The 24,307-nt window shown below is 45.6% G+C and overlaps 1 protein-coding gene across 9 annotated transcripts in view; it reads left to right on the top strand.

The window, feature by feature from the left end:
- Window positions 1-24,307, top strand: part of SV2B (synaptic vesicle glycoprotein 2B) — a 156,890-nt gene that overhangs the window by 72,535 nt on the left and 60,048 nt on the right. For 8 of the 9 annotated variants that reach the window (XM_037000582.2, XM_073227005.1, XM_073227011.1 and 5 more), the window contains one exon: window positions 19,327-20,182. In XM_037000582.2, the coding sequence (XP_036856477.1) occupies window positions 19,642-20,182 (541 nt within the window). In that variant the 5' untranslated portion in view covers window positions 19,327-19,641. Of the gene's footprint in view, window positions 1-12,657; window positions 12,770-19,326; window positions 20,183-24,307 lie in introns of those variants that run through there. The other variant, XM_073227007.1, reaches the window with a different exon arrangement.

Consider the following 24,307-nt stretch of genomic DNA (forward strand, 5'->3'; position numbering starts at 1 on the left):
TCAGAACCGTGGTACCTCATGGAGACGTTAGGCCCTCAGGTGTCTTGGAGTAGAGAAAGGGCTTTGAGAATCCCGGTGGCAGGCAGTGGTGGTCCTTGTTTATTTCCAAGCCAGTCACTGTTGAATCAGGACCACAGGGAGTCAGGGCTGAGAAGAGCCTTAGAGGGACCTGGGTCTCAGTGCCCAGGCAGGGCAATGGGTAGGCCAGGGAATAGAACAGAGGCCCAGCGGAAGTTTCTGGACACGCACAGTAGGGATGAGGGCTTGGTAGGTCAGTGTGGGCTGAAGGCCATTATTTCAGGCCACTTGCTGATGAGAGCAGCTTTCAATTGTAGAGAAGGAAGGTTTTTCTTTTCCTCTACCTGTCTGGGGTTCATTGGCTGGGACCCTGTCAACTAGACTGAGAAAAGAGGTTAACAGGAGAAGCAAATGGAAGCTTACCTAACGTGCAGTGCACATATATACGTGGGTGTACTACCCAGTGATGAGAAGCTCAAAGGGGTGGTTAGAACTCAGGCTTACACAGCAGCTTAACAAGAGAATAAAACATTTTTAGAGAAGCGACAAGAAAATGGAAAAGACTGGGCTTCTGGGGCAGCAAATTGTGGGACAGCAAAACATGGGGGGAAACTTTAGTGGAGGATAAGGGCCAGTTAGTCAGATTTGTTATGTAGATTCCTCTGCTGCCTCCTCTGGGCTGATAAGGGTCTAGAATTCTCTCTGGTGATTAGCTTCTGTCCTTCCTGGTGGAAAGGAAAGGGGGACACTTTTACATATTTATGTCCTGCTTTTAGGTAAATAGGAGGAGGCAGAAAGCTTTTCTTATAGTTGCTTCTTTCCAATAGTCTTCAGCTCAAAATAATTGATACGCCAATGTGGTATATGTGGGGTGGCATCTTCTGCTCCCCTTCAGAACACCTTGCTGTCCACACGCTGTTAGCTTAACAAACTGGTAGCTCATGGTTAAATGTGCTTCTCATGACTAACTGGAGACCAGGTGGGGCTGAGCCCGAGGGCCCAGGGGCCCCAGGTGGGTGGCCTGGCCAGAGAGGCCAGCTCCAACAGTTCAGAGGATGGCTTTCTTCTTAACTATCTGCTACTGTTGGTTAAGACTTTCCATATTTATGTATCTAAGGTGCATGAAAAAGCCCAGGAACTGCCTTGGTCCCATGTAAGTTCAAGCCTCTCTGAGCGCTTATGTTCTGATATTTGATAATTTACCGAGAGGTAAGGTTTCTGCTGAGGGAATCTTTTGTGTTTGATCTCTGAGGCCTGTTTCACGGAGATCCAGGTAGAATTGCTCTGCCAGAGTCAAGCCTTTGACCTTTGGAATGCTATTTCTCCCGCAGAATTGATAGGAACAGTAAGGTCCAGGGATATTTATTGAGCCATATGGCCTTGAAACCTGTTCAGATATGAAGGTTCCCTGCTACCTGAAAGTAGAGCATTCCTATGAAAACTTTTCTGCACAGAAATGGCACTTAGATGGCAGAAACCATTTGAGTGGTTACCACTAATTTATTTGGAAAAAATGCTGTACATCCCCGGGCTCCCAAAATAACCTCTCTCAGGCTTTTGTGATACCTTAGGACACATCTTGCTAATGGATGCATGAAATAAACGGAGATAAAGCACAGATGCTCCCAGACACAGTTCAAAGCTGAAGTGCTGGGTGCTGGGGAGTGTGGATCCTGGGGAAGAAGCTTGGCGGGGCCACTCTCACTGTTTGGGGTGTACGCTGCCTCTATAATGCTTGCTGCACAACAAATGCTGAATTTTATTTTTGTTTTGTATGTTTTTGTAAAAGCAAAAATCCTCTTCGAGTCTCTTTGGGTTAGAGAAAATAGGTACTAATATAGGTCTTTATAAAAGTGAAGCAGGTATTGTGAACTTTTGAAATTAGAAGAAAGGCAAATGCTAGCTCCTGTTATTACTTTTTGAACACACGTGGCTGGAGAATAAGGAAGGGAACTCCGGGGTGTCACAGGGGCCCCCGAGCAGCTGTTGGAAACTCTACTATGTCCATAGGGGATTTCACGTGGTCAGTGGTGGCAGCCCTGGCCCAACTCAGTGAACACAGACCATGAGGCCAGATGTACTATGCTGAGGTCTGTTTACTTTGCATAAATGAACTGGAAGTTGTTCTCATTCTCTTTAGACACATCACAGATTCCCAGTGTCAGGGAGAATTATTATAAGTGTCATAAGATTATCACTTTATGTTTGGCTTTTACTGCACATGGCTGTATTTTCGGGGAAATGGACACGCTGGCCCCTCTTTCTGGAATGCCCCCCACCTCCTTCTCCTTTTCCTTGTCTTGCTACCACCTTTCAAAGTCAAGCTCAGGATTCACCTCCTTTGGGAAGCAAGGCTTCACATACAATAAATCTCCCCTGCTGGGCACCAACTCATACCTGGTGGGGTTCAGGACATGCTACCCCAAAATATGGCACCTGGGCACATTGAAGATTTTAAGCTGAAGGAGTTTGAGAAAGCAGCAGAAAAAGGAAAGTCACTGACCTCCCCCTCCCCTCTTCTCCCCCGAAGCAGGTCATAAAACCCTCACGAGAGAGGTTCCCTCCCTGTACGTAGAGGAAAGGAGCATCTTTATCTCTTGGGGCAAAGGGGTGTCAAGAATTCTGACAGTCTCTGCTACATTTTCACCAGTTTACTACACTTACCTTGTACCATTTAAGCTATCATATTTCTACACGACTGCCCACTCTTCATCAAATGAGCATAAATATACTCTGGTGCGACTATTTCTGTGGGTCTCCATTTCCTTATGAAGGCTCCCATGTCTTGCAAAACTTACTGAAATAAATCTGCCTGCCTTTCTTCTGTTAATCTGTCAGTTTGATTTTCAGACCAAGTCAGGGACTTTAAGAAGATCGAGGAAAACTTTTTTCCTCCCCCACAAACTGCATGTGAATTCTCAAGTTTGACATTATTTGAGCACCTAGTTTTTATTTTTGAATACTAAAATGGTGCTTCTTACACGAGAACCTCTGTTGTAAGCACTTTTCCATATGTTTATTCATTTCAGTCTCCTAAGAAGCATATGAGGTCAGTACAAATATTCTATTATACAAATGAGAATAACGAAGGCCAGAGAGGTGCAATGCTTTACCACAGGTCACACTCGGGAGAGCTAAGACTCAGTTCCGGGCAGTTGGGCTGCGGAATCTGTGTTCACAGCCAGCACGCCATCCTGTGTGTCCCTGAACACAGCGAACTTGCATCAGCCGCTTGTCCTGCTCCTGCCCCATCTCTAGACAGGGCTGCTTGCTTCCTACGCGTTTCTTTCATCTCGGTTCAAGGCTACTCCTGCCTGCCAGCTGCTCAGGACCCAAACCTTGGACTCATCCTTGACCCTTCTCCGGCTGTCACATCCCACGTCTGATCCCTCTGCAACCACGGCTTTACCTCCAGCACAGACCCGCATCCGGCAATTGCCACCCTACCATCCTGGCCTGGCCTTGGCTGCTGGCATTGCTGGCCTGGATTACGGCAGAAGACTCTGCCTATTTGGCTTCCCTGCTTCCTACCTTGCCCCCCAACCCCAGACTATTCTGAGCACAGCAGCAGCCAGTGAGCCTTTTAAGATCTGTCGGGTCATGGAATTCCTCTCCTCCTCTCTCTCTCTCATTGTTCTGGCTTGGCTCTTGCCCTCTTTACTTATAATATTCTTTCTCCAAATATCTACATGGCTCACTTCTCACTTCCTTCTATTCTTTATTCAAATGTTAACTTATCAGTGAGGTCCTCCGTTGCTTCCCTACATAAAGTATCTCCATCCTCGTCATTACAGCTTCCTGTCCCTTCACCTGCTTGACTTCTGCGCACAGCACTCATCCGACATTTCCATTTAGTGGTTTATTTGTATAGTTCTTGTCTGTCCCACATGTTGGCTCTGTGAGGGCAGAGACTTTACTCTCCTGCTCAATGATGTATCTGCAGTGCTCAGACTAGCGCTCAGCATATAATAGATGCTCAATAAATATTTATAGGCTGAACGAAAACCATCAGTGAATGAGGTGGTCCTAGTCACTATTAGAAGCATTATCTCTTGTACCCTTCACAAGCTCTCCCAAAGCCACAGGGGTGACATTGGGAAAATTATCTATTTCTGTTTAGCTTCAGTTTCGTTATCTCTAAAATGAGGATAATAATAGTGATTACTTCTAAGAGTACGTGCTCATAAATCCTGAAAAGAGTGCTTGACACACAGTACCTGTGATGAATCAAAACCTCTGAAGACTGAGAGACTTTAGAATAAAAAGATTTATGGACCCTTTATAGGTGCAGCCAGGGAAAGGACTGAGTCCTGGGACAGGCAGCTTCTGCTTCCCCAGCAGCAAGGCCAGTTCACAGAAACAGCTTGGCTGACAGACTCAAGGAACAGGGGACATTTATAAGGGGTCTCAAGGAAAGAACATTCTCTAATTAATTATTGGCTACAGATAAGGAAGTTGTGCTGATGTGATGTGGGGAAAGCCTGGGGATTGGTGGTTAGTCCGTAGAGAGGGCTCATGGATTGGTTATTGGTGGTGGTCAGACACTGGTCACGTGCCCCGGGGGCTGTGGTGGCTCTGGGGTCCATCTAGATGATGGCTGAACTGACATCCTCTGGGAATGTGGAGCGTCTGGTTAGCTACAGCCCATGGCTATTGACTAATTACCTTCCCTTGTCTCTTTCCCTCATTCTCCTGCTCTTATGTCACTGATTTTAGGACATTTCAGATTTTTTCCTTATCACCTGTCACAGATGGATTCCCTGGGAAGCAGAGGGGGATTGGCACACAGCCAATCTGAGGATGTGAAAGAAGTAGGCCTGGCAGAGGGAGAGGTGGGCAGCCGTCTCATCACCCCAGCGAGGGGAGGCGCTGGAGAGGCCCGGTACGGTTGGTTTGCCCTGGGCCAGTGGGCCTGGCCTTTGGGTCCCCAAGTCAAGCTGTCACTGACTTCAGGCTTCTCTGGGAAGGGGCATAGCCTCGAGCAAGGTCAGTCTCTAGGGAGGACTGACAGCTAACTGCTCTCCCAGCAGGGAGGGAGTGAGGGGCCAGGGTGGGGGCCTGGGTGCAGCATGCCAGCACTCCCTACGGTAAACTTCAGTAAGTACCTGACTGCATTGCCCTAACTTTGCAATCAGTTCCCTGCTAAGAAACTCTAGCTAGTGTAATGCACAAAGAGCACAGACCGAACGCCATCCTTTGAGAGTCTCAGCTTGCCTGGGAAGATAGAGAACTGGATTTGATCTGCAAGCCTTTCTCCTTGGGGACTTTATCAAGTGGGGGCCCTGCCGGGCTGCCCAGGATGCTTAGGCCATAGCTGAGGGGTAGATGGTTCTACCTCATCCCCTGGGATCAAGTGGTTCAGGGTAAAATAAGGTGAGCCTGGCAGTAGCCTAGGTTGGAAGGCAAGAAGGAAATCCCCACCTCTTGGAATTCTACTGTCGGGATTCCATTATGTATTGGAGCATTTTCAAAAGCATCCAGACTGTTCTATTGAAATGCAAATAACTCTATAAAAGTGTCCCGGTTTAAACCTTTGTGATGAAATGCTTTTATGTTTTTATTCAAAAACACTATTAAGATTTCTATTTTAAAGTATTCTAAATGTGATCTTGCTATGGCTCAGTTTGGGCTTCCTATACTTTCAGTGAAAATAATTCAGTTTCCTTCCTGTCTTGCCAGTGGGTTTCAGCGCCGGGCAAGTTCTCTATGGATTCAATGTGACCAAAGAAATTGACAGCAAAACATTCTTGGGGTGAAAGGGTTATACCCAACTTTATTTCCAGGTGGCAGGTCAGGCACTAAAATCCCGTTCACTCAGAGCGAGTCTGCAGGCAGCAAGCCGGTCTCTGCCTCTGGGCCTCTCTGTCCACACAGCCGCCCTCTGGGCCCCTCTGTCCTGCACAGCCATCCTTTGGGCCTCTCTGCACAGTCGTCCCGCACAGCCATCCTCTGGGCCTCTGTCCTTGGCACTGCCACCACTCCAGCCTCTGCTCTACTCTCCTGCAGCCTTGCAGCCCTGCCACCGTGTGGCGCCCAGAGCACTGGGCGGAGCTCTTAGTCAACAGCCATGTATTGCCCACAGGGGTGCAGTGAGCTAGTCAGCCAGGGCCAGGTGAGAATCCTGGCCACAGGAACTCTCATTTTATCTGCACTTCCATTGGCCATTTTCCTTGAGGAGAGGTGGGGTACAGTAGACCAAGGTCTTCCCTCTGGAGGACTGAGGCCTAGGGTGAGGTCTGTTCTAACAAACCAGGAACTTATGCTAAGTCCCTAATGCTCTGAATCTCCTTAGAGCCTGGTGACAGGGGCAGGATCTAGATCCCTATGGTCTGACACTAGCCGTGGGTGGCTGCTTGTATTTACACTTGTATTTACATGTAGTTGAGTTTCTCAGCCCTACTAAGCACATTTCAAGTTCTCTGTAGCCAGTTGTGAAGGGTGGCCATTGAAATGTGCAGAGCAGGGGGTTCTGCTGGATGGTGCCGGATGAGAATTCCTCATTTCTTTGAAATGTCTAACATTTTTTAGTTTTGAGTAGGGATACTCATTTAGGAGAAAAATTAACCCACACATGTGACGTGTTGAAAGTTGATGAGAACAGGTCATATTCATTGGGATTACATATATCGGCTGGTGCTTATTTATCTATTTACTTAACTTTGCTCTGTTCTTACCACCACACTATGAGCTAATATTTACAGAGGGGACAACTGACATTGAGAGGGGCTGAATCACTTGCTGGTGACCTGAACTTGGATTCAAACCCAGATTGATCTAAGGCTGAAATATGGGACCGCGTTTTTGTTTTCTAAATAAGCATTTGCTAAAAGCTTGCTAACTCACTGTGCTATAGAAAGAAGTGGGTGGATTCTTACTGCAGTGGCTTTCCTTCTTAAGTCTCCTTTGTACCCCCTTCTTCTAGAAAGCTTCATTGTCTTGGTACAAGGCACATGATTCCCCTTTCCCAGAGGAAACTACTGCTAATAGTTTGCTAAGGAAATTCACTCCTGCAGAAGGTTCTCCATACACGTAGCCATATGAATGTCAGTTCCATATATGGATGGTGCACTGATCCGTGCACATGCGGCTGCTCTTCAAAGGCCTGGCTATGATTACTACTTTGACCTTCAATTCAGTGTAAGTCAGAAACCCCTTGGGGAATGTCTTTGGATTATAATCAAGTTGAAAATTTTCAGTTTGCTTGGGACTTGAGAAGGACCATCCATCTGGTGTCCCTTGTCCCTGTGGGCAGTGCCTGCTAGAAGCTGGGAGTCACTCAGTTGTTCTGAATGAGTGGGAGTGAGGGGATCCATACTCGAAGAGGATAATGGCGGTGTCTTCTGGTTTATCAACAGATGTGCTCGGAAGGGTGTAAATGCCAGACCTAGTTAGTATCTGCTATCTTTCCTCTTGGCTCCATTATGTTGTCAAGAGAGCAAGTTTAAAGTCAGGGGAGTCCAGAGGAGGGAAAATGGGTCTCTGATCAATTTAGAAATTTGCAAGGCTGATGTTCTGATGTTAAGATCCCTTGTTCAGTTCTGTAACCCCAAGCAGTTTTCTTTAAAACATGATTCTGCTGAAAATTAAAAAAAAGGTGGGACTGAAGAATACCTTTGCGGGAAGCATCCTGTGTCAAGAGCAAAGAATTGCCCCAGGAGGTGGTCTTTCTAGTTCCTATGCCAGAAAATGGCCTGTGTGGTCTGTGTGGTGCCACCGAGGGAGTGATTTGTTCAGTTCATGCAAAAAAGCCATTTTTTTAAGGCCATGTCTATCAATCCTGTTTGTCCAGTTTTAGTGTAGCCAGGGTCCGGAGCCCAGAGGAAGCAGCCGTAGCTTTTCTGATGTAGTAGGAACTGCTTGACGTTGGAACATCTGGTTTCAAATTCCCCAGCAGAGACCACTTGCATTTTGCTAAAAGTTGTGTATCTTCACTTCTATTTATATGCACAACAGCTTGCAAATGACCTCTTTTTTCCTCAGATCTCTAGGGGGGATCATTACTCTGGGGTTTATGATAAAGAGGGAAATATTTTTTTTCCCCTTTGAAAAGAAAACAACACTGGGTTAGGTGATTTCAGACGTGGAAGTTTCCAAAGATCAGTTGGCTAATGACAGTCACATATTCACGGAAAACAGAAAGACATCGTGTATGTGATTTCCAGGCTCCCGGGGACGGCAGCAGACAGCTCTGGGGGTGGACCCTGGATGGCGCCTGAGCAGGAACTGTCCTTCATGCGGCATGTGGCAGTGATGTGCCATCTGTTTCTAAGACGAATTCTACGAGCTGTTGAGAATCCCATGGAAATACCCGTGCCAGGGCCTCTCAAAATTCATCTTTTTCTCTCCTTGAGTATGACAACCCTCTACATAATAAGGCACTATAGGCATAAGGAGGGCGATGAAAATGCCGTCCCTCCCTTCTGTCTCATGCAGGACTCCAGGACATGGCTCCCTCAGAGCTCCTTGTAGATTCCAAGACAGTTTAAAGGAGGGATTAATTGGGTCTCCACTGCCATGGTTTGCAGTTGGGCAGGAACCCAGTCTTCTCTTTATTTTTCTTTAATAATAATATATTTGTTAAGTGCCTATCAATGCAAAGTCCTACAGCCTGCTCCGTGGGAGACAGAGGTGGATACGAGGGGGACCCTGCTTACGCTCTAGGCACTCAGCTGCAAGAGCAAATGGTTGTGGCAATAACTACCTTTGGTGGCTTAAGCAGAGCTCTTTAAATTCTTGACATCATTTGAAATTTGTCCTTGCCAGATAGGAGTAATTTCAACAGGAAAGCCAAGCAGTGGAAAGGGGCATGTTGAGGAATTTCATCACCCAATCAACTGAGCCTGTCAGGTGCCAGACTAAGACAAGATGTGACGATACAGGGAAGCCCAAAGACCAGGGCAGAGGCAGTGAGATAAGGACCTGGGTTTGAATGTGCCTCTGTCTTCCTCCGTTTGTGACCTGGGGCAATTCTCTTGGCCTCTCTGAGCTCCTGTTACCTAAATCTGCCCTGAGGTCTTTGTGAAGGATTAAATGAGATGGTGTGTGAGAAAGCTCCTGACATGCACTACAAGCTCATTAAAGGGTTTCGCCCTTCCCCTTTTCTTTCGTGATGACTCTAGGATTTGGAGTGGAGCCCAGAACTGTACAAAACGCTAGGCTCCAGCACTAAATATGTTTGCATTCCTGGCAACATTTTAGCCCTTTCTAATTACAAAGTTTATACTTTGCCAGAGCTGAATTAGAGGTAAGAATGGAAGAAGGAGGGGACTAATTTAGGGGAAGTAATACACTGGAATTTGGAGGGGGTGCACAGAGGAGAGCCACAGGGCCAGTCATACCCAAAGGCTGAGTAATTCCATAATAATTAGGAGATGGAGACAGGAATTCGAGTGTACTGGGGTAAGCTTTTTTTTTTTTATTAAGTTATCATTGATACACACTCCTGTGAAGGTTTCACAAGGAAAACAATGTGGTTACTACATTCACCCCGACTATCGAGTCTCCCCCACACCCCATTGTAGTCACTGTCCATCAGTGTAGTGAGATGCCACAGAGTCCCTATTTGTCTTCTCTGAGCTACACTGTCTTCCCCATGACCCCACACACACCATGTGCACCAATCGTGATACCCCACAATCCCCTTCTCCCTCGCTCTCCACCCACCCTCCCCACCCCTCCCCTTTGGTAACTGCTAGTCCCTTGGAGTCTGTGAGTCTGCTGCTGTTTTATTCCTTCAGTTTTGCTTCGTTGTTCTACTCCACAAATGAGGGAAACCATTTGGTATCTGTCTTTCTCTGCCTGACTTATTTACTGTCCATTCTGTATTTTTATTTTGGGGATGTATTTCCAAAAGTCCTAAGGAGCCAGAAGTGGCAGAATATGTTATTTGTGAAGAGAGGACCCTTCCTTCACCTTCCTGAGGGTTGGTAAAATGTCTATTAACTAGACTATGAGGGACCTGAGGCCAGGAGCTCATTAGAGTCTCCTTGGTGTCCCTGGCACCTGGCACTGATCTCACCCTGGCCCCTAGAGACCTGTGGGCTAGATGAATGACTGTCGTGATGGCAATTTATGAGGCTGGTCCCCCAGGGAGGGGCTACCAGAAAGGGAGACAATGAAGCTGGGCCAGGGTGGAGGGGCGTTTGATGAGGGATCGTCAAGTCAAATTAAGGACAGTGGTTTGCAGGTCTTGAGGAATCACCGAGAGGTTTTAGTCAGGCTGTGTACAGGTGGGTGGGCTCCTGGTCTGGGGTAATTCAGGGGAGAGATGCCCTCATGTGGGGCCAATGGGATGGGGTGGGGGCCTGTCTCCAGACCCTGTTTCTTTGGCTCATGTCAAAAGTAAAAGCTATTAGGCTTGGTAGGCAAAATCCGTAAACCACACCGGAAGGGGATCTTGGGTATCTGGCTTTTTCTGATGATGGCTACGGCCATGTTCAAGGCTGTGTTCAGTTCTGTTATTGGCATCATGTTCTAAACTATTTGTTTCTTTCCTTAAGCTGGCCTTTCAACCAGTAGAATTGTTTTTTTTTGAGGGAAACCTTCTTGGGGGGAAGGAAAAAAAAAATGTGTCTGAAATGCCCAGCAGGTCTAACACGTTCTCTTGCTTGGGAGATTGGGGACCACCAGCAGTGTGACCTCTCTATAAATATTCCCTCAGATAAGCCCATGGGGTGTTCTGTGAGCCTCCACATGGGTTTGGGCAGCACAGAGGGTTCCGTTTTAATAGCTCCTAGTTTTCCTTCCAAAGGAAATAATCCTTCTCAGGAAAAAAAAGAAAACAAAAATGGAAAAACAAAAAACTTGTTCTATTCCTTTTCTTTCCTCTGGCCCAGCCCACAATGTGTCTGTGCTGGCTTCACTCCTCAAGATTCGAGGTGTCTGTTAGTCGAACACCCTCTGTGGTCACTCAAGGGCCTTCCCAATCTGGCGCCATCTTTCTCTCCACTTGTATCTCCAGCCATCTTCCTAACGTCCCTAAGCTCCCCCTGGACTCACTAGCTCCCAAGTAGATCCCATCATTAGATAATTTGACACGACTGAAGGAGAGCAGAATGCACCTCCCCAAATGATGCCGCATTGGGCTATTGATTACTTTGAATTAAAGTTCCTTAAGAAACAGCCAGTGAAAGGGGGACAACACTCTGACCCTGTTTTTTCCCCTGGGAAGCTGGAACCCAGTCTCCCATGTGAAAAGTATCCTCCTTGTACCAGGAAAGCAGAAGGCATCCTTATCACCAGAAATAGGGAACTGGACCATTGTCTTAACAGATCATCCTGCCAGATACATTTGTATAAAGTAAACAAAAATTTGCAATGTATATATTATGGAGACTTTGGTATAATGATATAAATATATGCTTTACCTAGCATTTTCATTTCCTATTATAGCAATTATTTTTCTGAAAAAGACCTTCAAAAAACATATTTTTTTGTATCACCATAATATTTAACTGTAACATATGCTAACATTTATTTACCCAGCCCCTGTTGTTTAATGTGTGGGTTGTTTTCCAGGTCAGATGTTCTAAATAATGCTTGGATTAACATACTTCTCCATAAGTTGTTATCTCACTTCTGTATTTTAGAACAAAGAACCATTCTGAATAGTCAAATTAAGGCTGGCATTACTTTAAAAGATTTGGTATTACTTGAAAGTATTTCCCCCCACCTCCAACATGGTTTGGTTCTTATTTAATAATCAATTGTTTTCACACCTTGGAAACTAGGTTTCTGTTTTAACACAATAGAAATAGCTGGGTGATTCAGCTAAGAAGAGAGAAGTACTTTTAAATGTCACACTAATGAGAAGACACTGTTGTAAGTGGGACAAAGACAGTGATTATTGGAAGCCTCAGAGAACAGTGTCTCCCAGTACCAGCCAGATATTCTTCATCTTTTCACCTACCCTAGGTGATGTCACCTACCCCAGAGACATCCTGTAGTTGTATTTCAGGAAGCATTGCAGGTGGTAAAACATATTTCATAGTTGGGAAGTTAATCACAAATAACTCCAGCAGTCTTAGAGGCACTATACCCCTGGCAACCTCAGTTGGGGACTTGGTGTTAACAGAAGGCCAGAAGAGACAGGATGGCTCCTTGTGAAAGGTGGCATCTAAAGGATGTCAGCTGATACAAAATTTTTTTTTTTTTTCAGACAAAGGTAGACCAGTTGGTCTATTTATAGCAAGCTCGGGGGTGCTCCAGCCCATGGGCCACTTTTAACTTTCTTTCAGCCAGACACCGAATAACCATTAACATCCTTTATTGAGCAAACATGTTCCTGGACTTTCTATGTTTAAAGATGCTGCATTTGGTGCCGGGGTTTCAAAAATAAGTAAAAGCCAGTACAATCCTAGAATTGCTCACAGTCTTCTGGCAGAAAGACAAAGAACTAAAATATAATGTGATAATAGAGATATGTGCATAATACCATGGGACCTCTCAGAGTAATTTTAAATGTTTAAGAATAAAGGGCTATCAAATTGTCCAAAAATGGTTAAGCCGATTATTAAGGGTTGCACTTAACTCAAAATAAACATTATCCTAGAAATTTAATAATAATAATAATAATAATAATAATAATAATAATAATAACAACAACTATGTTTTCTGTATTACTTACATGGCTCAAAGCATTGTCACAGATCCTCAAAAAAATACTGAGTCTGATTTCTGGGAAGGACCTTAAGAAGTCATCCACCCAGCACAGCCCCTCATTTTAGAGGCAAGGAACAGGTGGCCTCAGAAGGTGAGTGGCTCACCAGGGTCCCACGATGACCTGATGGCCAGGGTAGGACTATAATTCAGTGCTCTCTCTAGGGTCTGGTGGTGTTTTTCTTACACAACTGACAAGATTCTGTACTGAGACCCCCTGCCCTCTCCTAGCGCTCATCACGGGCATGACCTGCATGAGCAGGACGGAAACTTACGTAAGAGGCTTCTCACGTCTCGTTAGTACCCCTCCGAGTCCTTGGCTTTCCCGTCCCTTGTTGGTATCAAATAGAATTATGACAAGGTTCTTAAATAACCTTTTCTTAGTCTTTTGCTCCGTATGCGTGAGTTCCCCCTACATTCCTGCCATGCTGTTTCAGGAGTATTGAAGACGTTCTCATGTGTTGGCGCCCTAGTCCTTCAGCACAAGGTATCCGCCATTGTCCTCTGCCCTGACTCACTGCGGGGACTCTCCCATCAAGGCCAATGCACCCGAAGGTGCAGCCGCGACTGACTCCAGCCAAGGGGCCTGTGAGTGTGCTCAGCTTTCCACGGTGGGTGCTGAGGATGCTGGTGTCTTCATTATTCCTTGCACCCAGGTTGCTATATTCTGAGCTCTTGATATACCACGAAGAGTGGACTCAATTTGGTGGAAAAATCTCAGAGTTATCCCTCCCTCCACCCACTGGGCCCTGACCAGGCTGTGTTCCCTAATCCTCTCTTCCCGTGGAAGGCTCTTGGTCCCACGTGCAAATAGACGCCAGGATGCTTGCCAAATGGGCTTTCAAGACATGACACAATCCTAGGATGAACAGAGCTTTGGCTCTGGGTACAAGATCAATACTAAAGTGTTTGGAAGAGCCAGTATTCCACTAATGTTAACACAGGTCCCGCAGGGGAAGACACCCATCATGATTTCAACAAGTTTTTTTTTTTTTTGGTGAGGGGAAGAAGGGCAGCTTTCTTGAGGTATCATTTATATACCATTAAATCCACTCACAAGTGTATAAGGCAGTACATTTACAGGGTTGTGTGACCATCACTGTAACTCAGTTTTAGAACATCGCCGCCCTCCTAAAAATTCCAAGTTCACTTAGAGTCCGTCTCCACTACCACCCCCAGCCCCAGGCAACCACTAATTAACCTTCTGTCTCTGTGGGCTCACCTGTTCTGGACATCTCATAAAAATGGAATCATACAGTACGTGGTCTTTTGCGTTGGGCTTTTTTTACATGGCATAATATTTTTGAGTTTTATCCATGTCATTGTATATATACCAGTACCTTTTTCCTTTAACTGCTGATTATTATTCTATCACAGGGATACACCACATTTTGTTTATCCATTCGTCAGTTGATGGACATTTGCATTGTTCCCAGTTTGGGGCTATTGCAAATCATGTTGTTTTTAGCATTCATGTATTAGTCTTTGTGTGGGGGCCTATTTTTTTTGTTGTTGTGTGTTTGTTTCTCTCAGTGTCTTAGGATGGGATGGCTGGGTTATTTGGCAAATGTATGTTTCAGATTTTAAGAAAGCGCCAGACTGTTTTCCAAAATGGCTGAACTATTTTTTCATTCCTCCCAGCAATGTATGAGGGCTCCAGTCCATCACATCCTAGTCAACACTTGTTATTGTCTGTTAATTATTGATTGTAGCCCTACTGATGGGTATGTAGTGGTGTCTCGTGATGTTACATAGGTTTTCATTCATGTCTTCTCACAGCCTTTAATATAGCAATGTGCAGCATGAATCTGCAAAACAGAATGGTGAAGAGGTTATGTAATGTTCCCTAAACTCTTGGAGTTCCTCTTTTCCCTTAAATGAGCAGAGTGAAGGCTTAATATCTGACAGAACACATTTTGGGAAACATGACATCATTTGATTATTATATTATTTGTAACTTTGATCTCTGTGATATTTGGGTATGAACAAGTGTTTACCAGGCAATGATTCTGAATCAAACAGCATGGACTCAGAGGCTAATAAAATGTAAGAGTTGGAGGAAAATGCTTGAGATTAGCACTGGGACATTTTCATGAGGAACTAAATGCCAGTTTGTTTTTCTCCGTACGTTGTTCCCCTGCCCAGCCCAGATGGGCCCCTGATCTCATGCAGAGCATGCTGGGCTCAAGCTGAGATCCTGGCTGCATGTTAATTGTCAGCACTCAGTCAGATAATGATCATAATGATAATGTGATAATGTGAGATTTGCAAGATGATAATGTGAGATTTGCATCGATTACATCTGTGCCAGGCACTGTGCTAAGCACGTTACATGGTTAGCTCATCACATCCTCACAGTGTCTCTCTGACAGAAGGGTTATTATCCTAAGCATTTTACAGATAAGAAAACTGAGGCTCACAGGGGTTAGTAGCTTGCCCTCAGGTAACAGAAAGTGGGAGAGCCAGGATTTGAACCTGGGGCCCTCTGACCCGGGACTGTGTGCTTTTGAACCACTTGGCTATATGTCCCACCACCACATTAGAAAGGCAAATGGGTTTGAAAAAAGATTTTCATTTGTCCTAATTACACAGCAGTTGTAGGGTGCTGGAAAGAGTTCCAGTCCAGAACCTGCCTCCCTGGAGTCGCCATCCCAGCCCCGCCTCCTCTCCTTCTCACCTGACAGGAAAGGCACTGCTGGTGCCCCTGTGCAAGGCTCTTGCGTCCCTCCTTCTCTTCCAATCCCACAGCCACCGCCTCTGTCCAGGCCTGCCTCGCCTCTGGACTATTACCAAACACACACATATGAAAACGTCTAGCCAGTTTCATTGTCCTTAGACTTTTTTATCTTAGAGACCAGGGTGCTTATCGCCACCAGTGAGATCTTTCCAGATCCTTGCTCTTCATGGCACATTGCCCTGCTCGCTTGAACAACCTTCAACACTCCCTTGGCTCAGGAATATTCCGGTCCCTGAGCAGGACATTCAGACTCACTGCCCTTGGCACCCCATGGAATCTGCCATAGTAGCCCCTTCTTGGATTCCCTGTTGTAGGCAGATGCTTCGTTGCTGCCCAAGTGCACAGAGCCACCCCTTCCTCCAGGCCTCTGCTTACCCTCATCCCCCAGCATGCAGGCCTTGCTTCTCTGGACCCTCTCCTGCCCTCGACCTCTCGGATGCTGTTTCAGCACATGCCAGCCCATGGTGAACTCTGGGAGAGCCTGTTATCTGTGCCCCTAGGTCCTCTGTCTGACCTAGTCAGCATCAGTCCTGTGTGCTGTACGATGCATGTCACAGTAGTCCTTGCCCGTATGCTTGTTGTCCCCTTAGAAAGATGGAAAGCACATGATGAACTTAGCATAGTCCTCGGCACAAAGCCACGGGCGAGTAGCCAATAAATGAAAGATGACCTTATTCCTAACTAAGAGGGTCATCTCCGCGTGGTGTGACGCACTGCCCTGCCCCCCTCTGACTCTCCCATGATGGGGAGGCTCTCGAGAATGGGGACCATATCCTTTCTCTTCTACCCTCAGCACCAGAGATCCCACAGAATGCTTGTTGATGACGGGTGAACAAAGCCCAGCCTGGCCGTTCTCAGCTCTGCAGGCGACTCGGTGTGTGTGTGTGTGTGACCTTGACTTGTGTCCTTGGAGCCCCAGACTCTTCCACTGCCCATTGTGCCTTCCAATCCAAGCCCTGATGTTGATATTCTGGGATAATTTGGACACACTCTTTGATCCTCTTCAAGCCTCAGTTTCTTCACCTGTGAAATGGGGAGAATAATCGTGCTGCACCGCTGGCTGTGGGAATTGACGAGGTACTGCTTGTAAAGTGCTTGCTTCAACCCTCAGTCCGTGGTTGTTCTTGTGGTTGTTTAGTACTGCTGTTTAGTTGATAAACACCAGGAGTGCTAACGTGGTTGACTGTATTAGTTTCTGGGGCCATCATAATAACATACGATGAATTTGGGTGGCTTAAACAAAGAAACTTGTCTCATGGTTCTGGAGGCTAGAAACCCCCAAATCAGGGTTGGTTCCTTCCAGGGCTGCAAGGGAGAACCTGCTGCAGGTCTCTGTCCCGACTGCTGCTCGGCTCGGGCGTTCGGCTTGCAGAGAGCACCCTCCCTGTGTGTGCACACCACCTCCCCCTGCGTGTGGCTGTCTCTGCGCCCAAACTTCCCCTTTTTATGAGGTCACCAGTCATCTTGGATTAGAGCCCAGCCTGATGAACTCATCTTAACTCGATTCCCTCTGTAAAGACTGTATTTCCAAATAAGGTCAAGTTCTGAGGTCCTGGGGGTTAGGGCGTCCATATACCTTCTTGGGGCTAGCAAGTCTGCCCATAGCATCGAGAGTGATTGATAGTGGTGTTCTCTAGAAAACGCTCTGCTGAAAAAAATAACTTGGCATTTCTCAACGAACAAGAAAAACCCCCACCCTCTGGATAGTGACTCTTGCTCGGTCCGCCGTGCTTGCCATGAGTAGTAGTTCATTTGACTAATTCCAGATAAGTGGAATGAGTTTCGACAAAGATCTGTTTCTTCCCACAAAGCCAGTCCCAGGACCTTTGCCCCAAGTGGTCTTTCCCACATGTGCTTTTGGAATTGCAAATCTGTCACTGCTGGTTCACGACATTTTTGCAGAGGCACCTGGGATGGAAATAACACACCAGATCTCAGGCAGTTGGCATTCTTTCTCTGTTTTTTTTTTTATATATCACTCTGCAAAACTCTCATGCTGTTTACATGTGATTTATATTCCTTCTGGGGTCCCTAAATGGATATAATAAAAACAGATTCAGAATATTAATTTGACAAGTTTCAGGCCAGCATGGTCTAATACCAATTTATTTACTGGGGATGGGGAAAAATATGAAAGGACCAAGGGAGAATCAGTCTTTGGTCACTAATTCCTGCTGGCTCTCATGGTATTGCTCCTCAGAGCACAGTCCACAGGATTCCCTGTGGCATTTGCGGACAATGCTGGTGTCCAGGCCCCACCCCTACGCTGTAGGTTCAGAGCCTTTGAGGGAGGGGTCTTGGGATTTGCATTTCTAGTGAGCCCCTCAAGCCTACTCTGTGTGTGAGAGGCACTGGTCTCTGGCATCCCTGAAATAAATCCCCCAAAACAAAAGCTGTAGTCTGGCCAGGGCTGAGGGGGAGGACAGCCCGCAGGCAGGTGTGGGCAGAGGGCCCAGAGGTATGCTGTGGGTGTAGTGAGGGCAAGCCTGTGCAATCTGTTGTGGGGTGGCATCTGCTGAGCTTGGGGAAGGGACAGTATGATTTGGAAGGCCTGCAAAGGTTGGTGGTGTATGTACTTAATGGCGGGGGGTTGAGCTGGGGAGCGGGCAGCCCCAGATCTGAGCACCCCTGTGAGTCCTAGGGCCTGGCAGTGGGGGAGAGTTGAAGTGGGCTAAGGTGCGTGTTGGGGGGCCGGACCCGCATCCCTCAGGGGCTGCTCAGTGAGAAGCTCGGCCTCAACATGCATGCTCTGGGAATCTGTGTCCTAACGTTCCTCAGGGGACTTAATGTGACAGTTGCTCAGAACAGTGTTTGGGAAGCATGGGACCGTGGAAAGGACTGACTTTGGGGATCAGTGGACCTGGTGTCCTGTCCTAGCTATGTGACCTTGGTACGGTTCCCTTACCTGTAAGATGAAAGATACAGATACTTTTCTCTGTTTTTGACTGTAAGAATTAGAGATGAACTATGAGATACATACAGCACAGTTTCTGGCTCACAGCAGGCATCACTAACTGGTGGCCCCAAACCTTGTGAGAACCGAGATTCTAGGAGTGTCCTTAGGACAGAGTGTGCCAGTCCGTTGGGCATAGGTAGCAATAGGTGGATGCTGTGCTTGCAACTGGGATATGGGGTAGGGTCTTGGCTCTGACAGTACTGGGTCCCGGCTTCCAGCACTGGAACTAGAAAACAAGAGTGATAAAAATGTCAAGACTTAAATAGTGTTTTTAACCCAAGGTGGGTCAGGCACTGTCAAGCACTTTAGGGACAATCTTGTGTATTAAAGATAAAATTGAAGCCCAAAAAGTTGTGTGCATGGTCGCACAGCCATTAGGTGGCAGGATCAAGCTCTCTGGCTCTCGGTCTTCAGCAACTGTTTCTGCCTGTTTAAACCAAGTATAAGATCAGAGTGGCTCTCGAACAACAATGCTGAGCCTCAAAATAAAAAGCAAGCTGAGACATGAGAAAAATGGTCCAGGGTATTTCTTTGCCTTGCATTTCTAGATGTGAAATCATACAGCCACATCATAACAAAATTAGAAAAACTGGTACTTCCCTAAAGGAAGCTGAGTTGTAATAAGTCTGTACTGTTGCTAAAGGCTTGATAAATTCCAACAGAAAATTCATAATACAAAGTTGTCTTGTATTGAAAAATCCCTCGTCCGCTCTACATTGTGTCCATGTGTAGGATTTGACTCCTTTCAAAGGGCTTTTCTCACAACTATTTTTCTGTCCTTGATTTCACTGATTTAATCCTCATTCATTTGATATAAATCCGAGTCTTTATCAAGATTGCATCCACCTTGCACATGAAGCACTGGAAATTAGCAAATATACTTGTTTATTTTGAGAGTATTTTGTGAGAATTTCAATTTTTAGTAACGCTCTTGTCTTTCCCCTCTCTGTACTCCCAGAGCATAACCTTCAGTAGCAGAACAAATCAGGCCAGCCAGCAAGTTGCCAAGTCCTGTGGGCTCCTTGTCAAGGGACACGGCCAGACCCATTTCTAATCAACATCTCCCAACAAACACTTCTGGGTTCCTGAAGGACACCAGACCTGAATTTGAAACTTTCTGAAGACTTCCAACAGACATCGAATGCAAAGGGATATTTAGGGTGCCTTTGCACAGATCTGCTCCATTTGAGAGACAAAGCGGAGCAATACAGGTGTCACATTCACCCGGGAAGTCACAACGAACATATTTGACTTTGAAACCTCTGCACATATAATGGATGATGGTTATCGAAACAGCCCAAACATCTACCACAGTGCGAGGGATATAGCTCGAGAAGCGACCAGGCAGTCCCGGAACCAAGGAATGGCTGACTACAGATATCAGGACAACTATGAGGGCCACGTCCCCAGCGATGGCTACTACCACGGCAGCGAGTCCAACCCGGAAGAAGATGCACAGAGTGATGTCACAGAAGGCCATGACGAGGAAGACGAGATCTATGAGGGCGAGTACCAGGGCATCCCTCACCCAGATGATGTCAAGCCCAAGCAGACCAAGATGGCACCCTCCGGGGCAGGTGGCCTTCGGGGCCAGGCAGCCCTGATGGCCGAGAGGATGGAAGATGAGGAGCAGCTGGCCCATCAGTACGAGACCATCATCGACGAGTGCGGCCATGGGCGCTTCCAGTGGATCCTCTTCTTTGTCTTGGGTTTGGCCCTGATGGCTGACGGGGTGGAGGTGTTCGTGGTGAGTTTTGTCCTGCCCAGTGCAGAGAAGGACATGTGTCTGTCCAGCTCCAAGAAAGGAATGCTTGGTGAGTAGAAATTCCAAAGATCTTTCTCCTTGTGGCATTGAAATATGAAGGCAAAAGAGTATAAAATCTATGTAGCCCTGTCACAGTTAGGCACCTTAACTTTATCACAGTGTCCTTGCAAACAATATCATTTTATAGTCACTTTTCCTTGTGAAGGTATTTTTATTTCAGAGACATTGGTTAATTGGCTCATGTTTACACAGCTAGTAAGTACTGGAGCTTAGATTCCTACTCAGGACAGCCTGATGCTCAAGCTCATTTGCCTCTTGGAGAGTCAGATTTCTCATCTTCATATTTAACCATCTTCCATACCTAAATGACAAATACATCCTGCAAGTGGGATGGCAGAGGTCTCCTCCATGTGGTCCGCTCTTTGTCCTTCCAAAATCGGAAGGCATCTGCTCCTGGTTTCTCTTGCATACAGGCGGTAGTGGGCTGAATGCCCAAGTGCCTTGGGGATGAATGCAGGGCCGAGCACACCCACAGAGCCCCTGCAGGCCGCTGGGAACCACGCTGTAAAGCACAGATGGCTTCCACTGGATGGAGGACCGGCTTTGTGAATCGGTGATGATGATGAGACTAGTACCATCAGAGCCGAACATCAGATTCTGTGAAGTCAGAGGGAGATGGGTGCCAACAGCATGATGCAGAAGAGGTTCACCAAAATATATACCAGGGTTTGTCTTGGTCATTAAGTGTCCTGTAAAACATACTCATTCTCTAAATTTAACGTCCATGCAACTGATTGCTTAGCAAACATATAGTTATGGAGAATTACTATAAGTCTTAAAATATTGGACCAGACAGACATAGTCCTTACCTCTCAAACAACTTACATATAGCAGGACCAACAGGCATTAACAAACACCAAGAATTATTTAATTACTTATAGTGATAAGTGCTGTGAAATACCTTGTGTCATTCTAGTCCCCAGTTTTACTTAATAGCAGGGGTTAGCATAGATTTTCTGTGAAGGCCCAGATAGTCTCTGTCACCACTATTCAACTCTGACTCTCTAGCACAAAAGCAGCCATGACAACGTGTAAATAAATGGGCATGGCTGTGTCCCAGTAAAACTTTATTTACAAAAAAAGACAGAGGGTCAGACTTAGCCTATGGGCTGTAGATTGCCTTTGATGTAGAGCCATTAGAAATAAGATTAGTATATAAAATAAGACATATGCAAAAAGATTGTTCTTGGGGGTTTAAAAAAATTGTTTTATGTATTCCTGCAGAACTAAAGGGCCATGTAAAATGATTAAACCATGTCAGATATGACCATTAGGGAACCAAAACAGACTATATATAGACAGAAGAAATCACTTGAGGATCAAAGCCATTACTCAGAGTTTTTAAACACCAACAATTCTGCTAAGTGCCTTTAAGTTTCAATAAATTTATTTGAAAGGGCAAAAAAAACCCAAACCAAAACAAATTCCAAACCAAATCATCCCCAACTGATTAAAGCATTTCCATTAATTTGTTTTGTGGCATTCTTAACGGAAACCCTAGGTCCCTGTTAGTCCAGATTGGCAATGTCAGTAATGATTTCATGCCCCCTTGGTTTCTCTGCCACCCTGGTGCCTGGCAACCTCATTAACAGAACATCAGCATGGCCATCACTCCTGCTGACTCCTGGGGCCAATGCTGGAAGTCAGGGGAACATGGTCCTAATCTGGAGATTTGGTGCATGCTTGTGCAATTTAGCTTTTAGTGTTCGCCAAGGAGGTGCTATGATTCAGCCCAAGAAGGGTAGCAGACAATCTGAGCAGAGACGGCCTTCCTATTCTCCTTTGTGGCCAAGGAAACGAGTGTCTAAGTGCATTTGGGGAAGTGAATTGCAAGATCTCCCACAGCCAGCATTTCTACACACTGTCTCAGCTGACCTTCCTAGTCACCATGGTGGTTAGATGATTTTTACCCATTTGTACACATCAGGCAACAGGCTCAGAGAGCTGTATTGTAGGTCACACAGCATTTTCAGGAGCTGAGATTTCAACTCAAGGTCTGTCTGATTTCAAAGTCTGTGCTCACTCTGCTACATAGGAGTGCCTTTCTCTCAGACATGGTCTTTGGAAAAGAGGTCATACCATGGGTAGACATTCTCCCCATGTCATCAGTCACCATAGACTGCTTCCAACAGAGAAGCATGGCTTGGGAAATGATGGCTTGGTCTCTGGAGTCTGGCCACTAGGGTTTGGTGAATGACAAAGTCATTTGTCAGCTAGTGACCTTGGGCAAGTCCCAGCTTCTCTAATTCTCAATTTTCCTGTATGTGGCATAGGGTAATAATACATTTGTTATGAGGACTAAATGAGGTAAAGCTGGTAAAGCCTCCAGCTGTCCCTGAGACCTAAACAACTATTCTTGTTGCCCTGTATTATGACATTGTCCCTTCTGGCTTTTGCAGAGAATTATAGTTGCAGTGAGCTAAGGGAGCAGCGTGGAAGCCGGAGCCAGTTGCCAGGGTTTGAGTCCAGGCTCTGCCAATTCTTAGTACAGTGACTTTGGGAAGTTTCCTAGCTTCACCGTGCCTTGGTTCCCTTGTCTGAAAAATGGACTTGCTAAAGCGCTCTACTTCATTGGGTTTTGTAAGAATTAAATGAGTTCGATGCATTTAACTTGCTTAAAGTAGTACCAGCACGTAATAGGTGCTCAAGATATCTTAGTTATTATTACTGGGTGTTATGCTAACTAAGCCGATTGCTTGATAATGATGTGCCACCCAAATTCAGGACTAAATTTTCTCAGGTGAACTGCACACTTATTGCACTTAATATTTGCAGGCTTTCCAGGTCAAGCTACCCCACCTTGGCTGGTGAAAAGGCCTTTTCTGTCCAAGTGCTAACCTGGTTCTTTGTCTCTTTCTCCTTTCTGTCTGTATGTTCTTGTTTTTTAAGATGTTATTTTTTTAGAGCAGTTTTAGGTTTATAGTAATATTGAGAGGAAAGGGCAGAGATTTCCCACCCCACACATGCATAGTGTTCCCCGTTCCCAACATCCCCACCAGAATGGGACATTTGTTACGATTGATGGACTTACGCTAGTACGTTATCATGACTCACAGTCCATAGGTTACTTTTACCCCAGAGTTCACTGTTGGTATTATACATTCACATGGGTTTGGACAAATGTATAATGTCCATCAGTAGGTGATTGGATCATCTTCATGGATATAATATTCATCATTATAGTACCATACAGAGTATTTTCACTGCTCTAACTACCCTTTGTGCTCCACCTGTTCATCCCCTCCCTGTACTCCAACCCCTGGAAACTACTGATTTTTTTTTTTTTTTTTTTTTACTGTGTCCATAAGGTTTTGTCTTTTCCAGAATGCCAGATAGTTGGAATCACATAGCATGTAGCCTTTTCAAATTGGCTTCTTTCACTTAGTAATGTGCACTCAAGTTTCCTCCACATCTTCTCATGGATTGATCCCTCATGTCTTTTTAGTGCTGAATAATACTCCATTGTCTAGATGTACCTCAATTTATTTATCCATTCACCTACTGATGGACATCTTGGTTGCTTCCAACTTTTGGCAATTTTGAGGAAAGTTGCCACAAACATCTGTGTGCAGGTTTTTGGGTGGCCCTAAGTTTTCAACTCCTTTGAGTAAATATCAGGGAGTGTGATTGCTAGGTCATATTATAAGAAAAAGTTTGTTTTTGTAAGAAACCACCCAAAACTGTCCTCCAAAGTGGCTGTACCATTTTTCACTCTTACCAGCAATGAATGAGAGTTCCTGTTGCTCCACATCCTCACCAGCATTTGGTGTTGTCAGTGTTCTAGAATTTGGCCATTCTAACAGGTGTTATCTCAGCATCATTTTAATTTGTGTTTCCCTGATGACATACACTATGGAGCATCTTTCATATGCTTATTTACCACCTGTATTTCTTCTTTGGTGAGGTGTCTCTTAAGGTCTTTGGCCCATGTTTTAATCAGATTGTTTGTTTTCTTGTAGTTGAGTTTTAAGAGTTCTTTGTATATTTCAGATAACAGTCCTCTATCAGTTGTGTCTTTTGAAAATATTCTCTTCCAGACTGTGACCTGTTTTCTCATTCTCTTGACTCCTTCCTTATTTAACAAAAAAACTGAAAGTTGACTCCTACTTAATAT

Source organism: Manis javanica, chromosome 18 (genome assembly GCF_040802235.1).
Source record: "Manis javanica isolate MJ-LG chromosome 18, MJ_LKY, whole genome shotgun sequence".
Classification (NCBI taxonomy): Eukaryota; Metazoa; Chordata; class Mammalia; order Pholidota; family Manidae; genus Manis; species Manis javanica.